This window comes from Argentina anserina, chromosome 5 (assembly GCF_933775445.1).
Source record: "Argentina anserina chromosome 5, drPotAnse1.1, whole genome shotgun sequence".
Taxonomy (NCBI): Eukaryota; Viridiplantae; Streptophyta; class Magnoliopsida; order Rosales; family Rosaceae; genus Argentina; species Argentina anserina.
The window spans coordinates 12127075-12137920 of record NC_065876.1 but is presented as its reverse complement, the minus strand read 5'-3'; the positions used below and the strand labels follow the sequence as shown (position 1 = coordinate 12137920).

Sequence of the window (10846 nt, the reverse complement as noted above, 5' to 3'; positions counted from 1 at the left end):
GCAAATCGACCATGGATAGGAACGGATTGGAGATTTTGATGCCATATGCTTTCTTCTTCTTCTTTTTTGGTACAGCCATATGCTTTCTTCTTTAAAGAAACAAAAACGACATCTTAAAATTATTGTTCTTAGGTCATGTTTTGAAACAAACTTCTATTAGATAAAGTCGGATGGAGATTGTCATGCATTTGAAGTTTCTGAGACCCGAGTCTTCTCTGAAAATGTATGAACTTTGTTACTTCGTACTTACAGTGCGGAGTTAAATCGGTTTATGACTGCGGAAGTGAGAAAAAGTTAATAGTTTACCTAGATATCTAGTCGGAGTCAATTCGATCGTATCAGTCTGTTGGTCGTATTTTTAGTACGTATGGCCAGTTCATTAAAAACGAAGCCCCATCAAGTCTACATAATTAACGTCTGATATTTGTGGTTTGATCCGAACGTGCACCTTAAAATATTAGAACAAGAAACTTTACGATGTATAACTGCATAAGTTTTGTGGTCACAATCATAGGCCTTAATATCATTACCGTTCCTATAATTAGAGATACTGTACACCAAGATCTAATTGGATAAATAAAGCTTTCACAAGCAAGAATGAAGAATGATATTAAGTTATCACCAGTGTAACATCTTTTCGGCTTTGCCATGGGATCCAAGAAAGAGCAGAGACTGCACGTAATGGAATGTTTGAATGTGAAGCGCTAAACTAGACAAGGAAATCTTTACTGTTGGATTGTCGTGTACAATTAAGTTCATCTCAACAATATCAACACAATTCACTATTGACCGGTCGAGAGAAGATTTTATACAACAAAAACGCACTATTGAATCATCATATTCATATTCCACCGACTTGATCGCAACAGCCCATCTGAATTTTCCCAATCAGAAGCCAAAACCAAGTGGAGCAGCTCCAGGTAGCTAGCAACTTCAAGCTCTACCGGACCACGCGGAAACTATTGAGTTGAGAGTTCCATCTCTAACATGACCAAAGCCAAGGATTCGATCCAGACAATTTGCATAACTCTGGCTTTCGAAACTTGTCATTTCCGATTGGCCAGTCTTCTTGGAGAAGTCGAGCTTAGCGGAAGGGAGTCGCAACATACCCCCATGCTCAGCAAGAAAGTATTTAAGGTTCATAGATTAAAAATAATGGTTATCACAGAAATTGTTAAGGTCCTTCGGAGACACATTGGGACGATGTTCTATGCCTAGCACCAAAAACTGCGAGAAAATAATGAATCAAAACCAAAGGAAGACCACGTCATTGTGACTGCCAGAATGTCATGAAATATTCTGTTCATAAAACTAGTGTCAATCCAGAAGGGATCCTAACTAGGAGTACAATTTACACACCAACTAGTAGTACATTTTAAGGAGACGAGCCTGGAATTGAAAAAGAAATGTTGTACACAAACTCAACAGTGAAACGACCATATCCTATGGAAAAGCTTCAAAAAGTTCGAACAAAATGGTCCGAGATGCGGTCTTCCATAAACCGGCTGAAGTTTAAATTTTCGTTAAATCCACATCAATTTTCACATGATGCTGCAGCGGTTCCTTTCTTCTTGTGGCTGAGCTGGAGGTTGCTGGAACCTGCTTGAATCGGATGGGTCGTATGGATACAAAGATGTGTCAAGCCCGTACTGTTAGATCAGCACCACCGATCACCAGAAAGAAAACATGAGCATGAGAATTAGAGCCAACAGCTATGGAATATATTGCAACTTAAAGGAAACTGACTGCAAACTTTCCACTGGGAAATTAGAAAGGCGTGCATGTGTGTGTATTTGGAATCTAGCATTGTCAGTACTCTGGTAGATAACACGATAGAACCACCATATCTAGAACACACCGGGTCTAGTAACTAACCAACCTGCATGGCAAAATTACTTTACATATTGCAGTGATCATATTACACAGAATGAAAACATTTTACAGAACAGAATGAACCTTATCAATTCCAACTTACACTACAAATATGGGTTGAGGCCAATATTGCAGTGATCATATATAGATGTGTGTTACCCATTCACATATAAATATATAGCTTTGGATTGGGAAGGACGAGGAATTTTAAGGGTAACCACACCTAAGCATCTCGACAGTATTACAACAATGATGCAAGAAGTCTCACCTTTTCCCTCATGCGTGTACTCCAAGCATCATTTCTTGTTGGACGCTGATTAGCGGCCCCAGCAACAGGTACCCCGGTGGCTGGAACTGACGGCGGCCTGTTGATCAGTGGCTCTTCATCACTATCATACTCCACTGGTCTATTTACTGCTCTAACGCCGAGAGCTAGCAAGAAAACTAGAGCCTGAAAAGCAAATGAAACTCATTACAAAAACATGCTTCGGAATTATTCAAGTTGCTTCGGGAATCTCAATATCATTCTTAACTAGACTCAAGATAAGATTGATTCTATGCAGCTAATAAGCATAAACATGAAGAAAACCTTACAGCCCCAAAAAAGATCAACAATTCAAAGACTACAGTTGACTGGCAATTTCTCATATAACACCAGCTGAAAACCATTGATGTCAAATGCAAATGTTTCAATACTGGGTATCACATGCAAACAATTGCATTGAAAACTAACAAAAGTCGTTCATATCATTTCAGCCAACAAATAAACTTCCCAAGAGGGCCAAAAACATGAAGAAATTTAAATTTCAACAACTCGATAAGATCCTGTTCATGCATTTGAGCATTTCATCAATCATTATAGAAATAATGAATTGCAAGTTCAAGCATTGAATAAAAAAAATTGAGCTTCCTAAAATAGCAAGTACAGCTGACATGCAGCAAGTAATAATTTTCTTCCTGATTTTGATTGGATAAAGCGATAAACCAAGCCGGAAAATTTTCCACAAAGCACTGTGAGGTCCCATTTTACAGCTTTAAGGTATGCTTTTACTTTCATTTCAGGGTATGCATTGCTAATGAAATTAGGTAATCCATATTAGTTGTGGGAGAAAGAACTCTTCCATTCAGAAAGAAACAACCAAGCAATGTTTCAACAGGAGAATATTCCCCAAAAGAACAATAAAGTTCATACATACCGAGAGGCCTAAAAAAGATGAGCAATATCATAATTACCTCAAAGATAACAGCTCCAAGAACAACCCATTTGACAATAGTCCAGTGTGCTTCCAGAAACTCATACATCATCTCAAAATCTCCAGTCGTATCCGTCGGGATGACCTAATAGTTATGATAATTTTAAGATGACCAACCAACCATTACCCATTCAAAATTGAAAATCGGTAGATAAAACACTTACTGTTTGCCAGCTTTTGTCAAAGAATATAAAGGCTGCAGCACCCAACTCTACCAAGATCAAAAGGATCAACAGAACCGAATACTATTCTGACTTAAGGAGACCAATTTCAGTGAATAAATCCAAAAACGGAAAACAACATGAAGCTCATACACATGCATATTTATCAACCATCAAGTACAATAGCATATTTCTTGCCAACATGATGTGTGAAATCATTGAAGCCCTATATGATGGTTGCATCTGATTAACCATAACAGATAAGCAAGGACCTATCTGCCATTATATTTGGGAAAAAGAGTGCAGATTAAGGATACACAACTCAAGCAGCAGCCATTCCGTGTTACAGCACCAATACAACCGAAACAAGAGATGACAAATATAATAACTCCAACCCCAATAAATAAGTATATGAACCTGCAAAAGGATGAGATGTCAAAATTGTGAGGGAAAAAGAGAATACTTAGTCAAGTTAAACTCAACGGGTACACAAACAGTTTCTGACCTTTAATAATTCCTTGAACAACTAAAGAAAATATATAAACTTGCATTTGCATATATCTAATTTACGTAAATAGTGGGTTGATTCAACTACAGAAATGTATATTGGAAAACAAAAAACAAAAAAACAAAATGGGTATTGTGTACATGACTAAATGCAGATAATTAATGGGAGAGAACATCAACTGCAAAATGACGGAGTTAATATTAATCTAAGACCAGCTATTTTAGGTGAGCTTCAATTAACTTCAATTAACTGGTATACAAAATGGACAGAACTGACAGACACTGAAAACCAGAAAGGAGACTTGGGGGGTTTAGAGTCTAAGTAGAAGCACAACAACCTCCACAAGATCACTAATCAGTTAGACTTTCAGAGCTCCACCGGGTTTAAGGAGGATGATCCACCCCTGGTCTTCAATTTAACTTTTGAATATGTTAAGAGGAAATAAAAGTGCATCCACTGAATTTCTCTAAACCTAGCAATAGAGGGGCCTCGGCTGTCCAAGACTTTTGGAGAAACTATCCAATTCATTTGTGAAAAGGCATGCCTAGAGGGACAACCTTGCGGGGGGACTGCAGCACTCAGAGCTAGTAGATAATGTAATTATAGAGCTTTAGAATGGAAAGCTATCTGTACCGAATAACAAACTTTTGTCTGAATTATGACGGCTACCCTATAGATTGTTATATGCTAAGACCAATGATGATAAAGATTCCAAGACAGCTCAAGACATGTTTTTGCTAAGTATAATCTTTCAAAGATCATCTCCTTTGAATTAGTTGAGAAAATACAATAGATGTAATACATATGTTGGATTTTCTAATCTATCTTGATACGTTAGTAATGAAGTTTTGGAGCAACTTTATGGAAGAATTGAAGTTTCATCTCAAAAAGTAATGGGAAAAGTTAGGAATATGTGCACTTTATGTTCAGAATATTGGACAGTAATATTACTAGTTTATAACAATTGAATTTGATCAACAATTATAGAATTAAATGGACAGATGTCCAAAACAAGTGAGAAAAATCCTATGACAACCCTACTCAAGCCAAGTTACCAATTATACACTCATTTAAACATCCGATATCATCAAGATAGCATGGGGTAATACTGAGAAATCTCTGGGTATGTTAAAGATGAAAACTATTAAGTTTAGATGTTAAAATTGAAATGAAAAAGGTAATATCAAATGCACGAATACCGTCTATTAGAAGTATATGCGGCAACTTGTTATGTTGTCTACAGCCCAATCTAACATCAATTTGGCAGTACACAGAATCAATTATACCAACAGAAATGTTTAACTTGAAAGATCAAAACTAGAATTGTAGCCAATTGGGCAGTAGGCATACCAGGCTTTAGGCAAATTTTCAAGAAAACTATCGGAAAGAGACACAGCTGTCATCATAGGGCGGCCAAGCTGTATCAGAGCATCCGTTCCACCCGCAGGCGAATACACATCAGCACTATCCGCTACTTTCAAGTATTCAACCAGCAAGTAGATCCCATACCCCACAATGGCCAACCCAACAAGGGTCAATATAAAGTTCAACAGCTTCAATAGAAACTCCAAGCACCCTCTGCAGGCCATCTCGAAACAAATTCTCCGACCCCCCTTTAAACCTCTGAACTCAAATCAGCGGGGCCTCTTATTTCATCAATCAGCCTAATAATTTCAACAAAACATATCCACATTTAGCCCGATCATCACTAACTCACAGACACAATTCCACTCACAAAAGTCAACAGTTAACACGTAATCCTTTCACTTCAGATATAAAAAAAATATCAATGCAGCTGAAAGTTCTATAATTTGGCTCTATTGACTATTTCTTCAAAGCCAAGAACATGATCGAAACAGCTCAATTACTTCAAATTTGTAGCCTAAACAACTCTGATTCTACGATCAACGAAATTAGCTAAAACCTAAATCCCTGAGCTTAATTCAATTTCAGGTTCATATGGAGATTTATGATTTGCTTCCTGGATCAATCAAATTAAGTAATAAAATCAAATATGACAGAGCTGCAGAATCTAATCAATACAAGATCGAGGAATGAGGAGAGGAGATTGGAGACTTACAGATTCAACGGCGACGATTTCAGGTAGGCTTCAATGGATTTGAAGCTGCTTCGGATTCTGATTCTGATTCAGACAGAGAAGAAAGAAAGAAGAAGAAGAAAACAGAGAGAGGGAACAGAAAGGAGGTGAGAGACCTTTTTTTTTTTGTTAATATGGTTTTAGTGGCCAATTGGCATTTTCGCCGTTTTTATTTTTTTATTTGCCGATGACGTTATTACCCTTATTGATGTCCACGCATTAGTGAAGATGTGGGGATAGTTTTGTCCGTTCACGAGCTATCTAGAACCAGAGACGTAACGGAGGACAGATTGTCACCGCTTGTTTTTAACGTCTGTCGGTTCGTCTGTTGTTGGAGACTGGAGGACCCCTCTCTATCCTATTTAATGTATTTTATTCTAGCACTTAATGCATGTCTATCTATTCACATTGATATTTATATTTTTATTTTTATTTTGTATTTCTGTTTTTATTGCTGGTGTGATTTCTTATTATTCTGTAAGTCAAATTTCATTCTGTAAACAGATATAAGTGTTAGAGAAACAGTGATATATTGTATATATAATGTAATAAATTGAATTATAAATAATTATAAAACAGAAACTAAACAGGTAACTCTAATAACGAATAATACGAAAAGTAATTCAACCAAAATACCGAACGATTGGTGATGGAAGAACTAGTCGAGACGTGTGTGATACCACACTGTCCTTAAGACGTTTACGTCTCCTCTACCGGTGCAAGGATGTTTGACGCTTGTCTCCCAGGATATAACGAATAAACGATTCTAGAAAGTTGCACTACTAACTAGAACCTTCAACGAACTCGAAAGGTACATCTTTCTATCACTAGAGAAAAGCTAAGAACTTTGAGAGTGGGAGAGGATTGTGTTTCGAATAGATGATTTTACAATGAAATGATTGTGGCTATTTATACAGTGAGGATTTGCAATCAGCAATGAATAAGATGGCTGTTATAGAAATCAAAAGATCATAACATACATGAGTTACATATGTTACAAGCATAACACACAATAACATGAATTTTCATAAATGCAAAAATAATCAGCGTTCTGACCCTCAATTCGGTATTGCATTTGTGTCCGCAGGTCGCACGAACATACACGAGTTTCCCTTGTGACCTGGGATTTGCACTCCCCCCCCCATTGCGCGTGCGCGAGAGGGTATAAGGGGGCTTACACACTTTACAATCTATACACAATAGATTCTATATAAAGTCTTTTCAACACTTCTCTTTTCCAATATGGGACAAATACATTTCCCTCATTCTAAGTAGCCATCTTTGAGTGACAATTTCTTATTCACCCACAAACCAAATTACACGAACAAACATATGATTTTGTAGCCCTTATTATGGAGAACTCAAATCTATGTTCATCTTTGATTAATTATAATTTAATTTAATTAAATTAATCAATTAAAAAATTTAGTTTTAAATGGTTTATTAACCATTTTTCCAACAGTAAGAAAATAAATAATAAGTTGACGAATATTAATATAGAAAATTAAAAAAATGATTAAATTCACATTGTTTAAAAAATGATTAAATTCACGAATTGTTGGCAACGTTTATCGAGAATACCTTTTATATATAATTTTGGTTGAAGTTCTTAAATTTCTAATTTGAAATACTCTGTGTAAAGTTAGATAGTATGATGAGGTAATTGAAAAGTACATAGCCAAGCAAGTTCGCACACTCACTCGAGGTTAAGGAAAATAAATTTGTTGATGCTCAAATTACCTATTATTCATATTACACTTAGTTTAACATATTTCGTTTTTTACATTTCATATAAAAAGTGTATATCACAGAATGATTGAGTAATTATATACTTCTCGCTCCACATGATTAGGTATTTGAGGTAAATACACTAATACTCATGAATAAATAGTATCATTTCCTAGAGGAAAGAAGAGAATTAGTGAAAAAATCAGTAGTGCTACACTTGTACTAGAGCCTGCTGAGCTGCAGACCCAAAATGTCAGAATAATTCGTGTTTCATATTGGTCCTCCGTAGTGAGGTCGGTAGAAGAATATGTCGAATTGTTACCTAACTGTCCTTCAAGACATCAAAATAGGTCAAACAATATGTGTCGAATCACTCGAATGCCTCAGCCCACAAACTATTTTATTTTTCTCTCGTCCTCCATTTTGTTGTTTTCTTATATGTCATCGATCTATTTTGTCGTTTGTTTGGCTTGAATGATCTCGTAGCAAAAAAAAAACTTACCAGTGTGATATATTGTCAAAATGAACAAAACCTTACCAAAGTGATATTATGCACGATTTTGACGTCGGTAACCTTGACACGATAGGAAGTACAAACACTACCTTGTTAGTTGTTATCACTGTTCTAAAAAGCGACCGCCTAAATTTTTGTCTCGGTCTCGGCGTTTTGCGAATTAAGCGGCCGTCTAGACGGTCATAAACCAGTTAACTAAAAAACTAAAAGAATTTGAGATTTAGTATTGCATTTGTTTTATAATTTATTTTTTGTTCTAAAAATTTTTGTATGAACTTTGCACTTAATTTATTGTGAATTTAGATTATTTTCAAAATTAATATTGAGTATCATTATATATTTTTAATCATAAAAATAATTTAAAGACATGTATAAAAATAAATAAATATTTAATAATTTGAAAACCATCTAGACACTAGGAGGTAGTTGTCCGCCTGCACATGGCCTATCACTTTTTCAAACCTTGGTTGTTACTATTCTTAACGTGCAGAAGGGGATAAGGTTCAAAGTTCAAACTATTACTTTCGGCAAAGGAAATAGAGAGAAGCCTACATAGAGTAAATGAGGGCAAGACAACCCATCAAAAACCAAAACATTGAGCAGCGACTGAGGGCCGGGGTTAAAAATCCAATATGTAGATAAGGCAAGGGCGGCGAGACGATCGGCAGAACGGGTTGCCTTTCTACTAGTCCAAAGTCAGTTGATTTGTCGGATTGAAGAGAGATACCAGTCCTGGACCTAGTATATTTAGACCTAACTCGAATTTTTGAGTTGGACTCTTTTGATTTGATTTTTCGGGTTGACCGATATAATAGACCGATAAACAACTTATCATATCGTTAGTGTAGATTTAGTTATATTTTTTCTTACACAAATTTTCGCATAACTAATTACAGTGTATGGTTTGTTGAAGACACTAAAAGATCATTTTTATTAATAAATTCGTACACACGATAGATGATAAGTTCACACACACTATTTTCCTTAGTTCACAATGTTATAGATAAAAATATTGCACTTCTAGATATTAATAGTACTGAAAATAACTAAGATAGCCCCAAGGCCCTGACTCGACTGACTCTTGAGACTCATATCAAGTCCAAACCTACCGGGCCTGAGCAAAAAATTAGACATCCAATCTGCAAGAGGGGATACATAGTAGTTGAGGACATTAGGAGAAGGCACAAGTTAACATAAGCTTGCTAATTCTCCAACATTAGGGAAGAACAGTCTTTCCAGAAGAGGATGCATGATGCGTGTCTATATACATAACATATATGGTCTAAACTATAGCTAATTAATTGATCGATCAGTAATAATTAAGTATATCTTTTCTACCTGCATATATGCGCTTGATAATCTTCAATAAGAGTTGTGAATTTGTTATCACTATTTCACTGATGAGCTCCCAATACAGATCCTTACCATGTTTGTTGTACATAGTTACGTACGTACTCGTAAAATGACTTACGCATGCGAATCGAATGGTGCTTGAAGATCAGTAGCATGTGTTAGTGTATGATCGATCTGACTAACCAGCCATAAGTGTTTGTGATCAGGACGGTGTACTACGACTATATTGCTTCTTTCATTAATTGCAGCTTGCGCAACAAAATATGTTCTTCTGTAGTTATGATTTTCGGTGACAGTTGGTGCATGCGTCTGAATCAATTGTTTCTCAACTGCAACCTATTAATAAGAGAATATTTAGTTTCTCCTCTTATATTTTGAAATGACATTAGATGTTAACGTTGCGGATTACCACATGGGTTGATCTCACTCAGCTATCCTTATAAGTGTGTTCTTAGATGCGCAACCAATATTCTACTCTCCTTGTATCTATCAAACAAAACACACTTCGGCATTAGAAGAGAGACCGTGCTTACATAAAATAAAATAAAAAGACCGTGTTTTGGTGGCTTTCAACTCTCTGATGCCTAAGTCAGATATTTTTTTTGATATGATAATGGTAGATAAGTATTAAATGCTTAGTAAATGAGGAGAGAGATTTGACCTTATATAGATGAGTGACGATTGGTTGGGCATTCATTTCTCAATGTGAGACTAGGTCCCTTGAAGTGTTTTCCTGGAGCCCTCTTTCGGTCGCGCATGAGAGCACATCCATGCCTAGATTGCGGTGCATGATGGCTCGTTGCGCAGTTGTTGCCTTTGGCTTGCCATTTATATGGCCAACTTGTGTTGTACATGATTCCTGGTGTGTTGATATTAGCGTTGATTATGGCTAAGGATCTAAATATCGATTATCGGGGTTGTATCGGTTGAGGAAAAAAAAAGATATATCGATGATATATCGAAATTATCTGATTTGTTAATTTTTAGTTAATATTAATATATTTCGGGGTTGTACTAAATAAACTTGGAAAATAAAAATATTTAGATGTTTTGACAATGAAAATACATAAATAGTACTAAAATAAATATAGGTGTCTAAAGGATTGACTGAGATGGACATTGATCATAAACTCTCTCATCATCAGACTCGAACTCAAGCTCATCATCTCCATTACCTTCATCCTCATCTTCTGATGCAAAATCATCTTCATAAAGCTCTCGTACTTCCTGGAGTTCACTATCCACTTTGGATGCTTCTTGTTGCATTTCCATATCTTCAATAACATTATTTTCAACAAGCCATTCTTGTGTTTCTCTAGCAAGTAAAACCTCTTTTCCTATATTCTTCTTTCGTTTTTT

At 36.0% G+C, this 10846-nt stretch overlaps 1 protein-coding gene across 1 annotated transcript; it reads right to left on the bottom strand.

The window, feature by feature from the left end:
* Window positions 1–1277: 1277 nt before the first annotated feature.
* LOC126795153 (tobamovirus multiplication protein 2A) lies at window positions 1278–6016 on the bottom strand. Its single transcript, XM_050521984.1, has 7 exons — window positions 5875–6016; window positions 5145–5458; window positions 3604–3703; window positions 3290–3370; window positions 3106–3210; window positions 2141–2323; window positions 1278–1649 (listed from the first exon to the last, which is right to left on the bottom strand). Exons 2-7 carry the CDS (start codon window positions 5381–5383, stop codon window positions 1542–1544), a joined length of 816 nt encoding a protein of 271 aa, XP_050377941.1. The 5' UTR covers window positions 5384–5458; window positions 5875–6016; the 3' UTR covers window positions 1278–1541.
* Between the last annotated feature and the right edge of the window lie 4830 nt (window positions 6017–10846).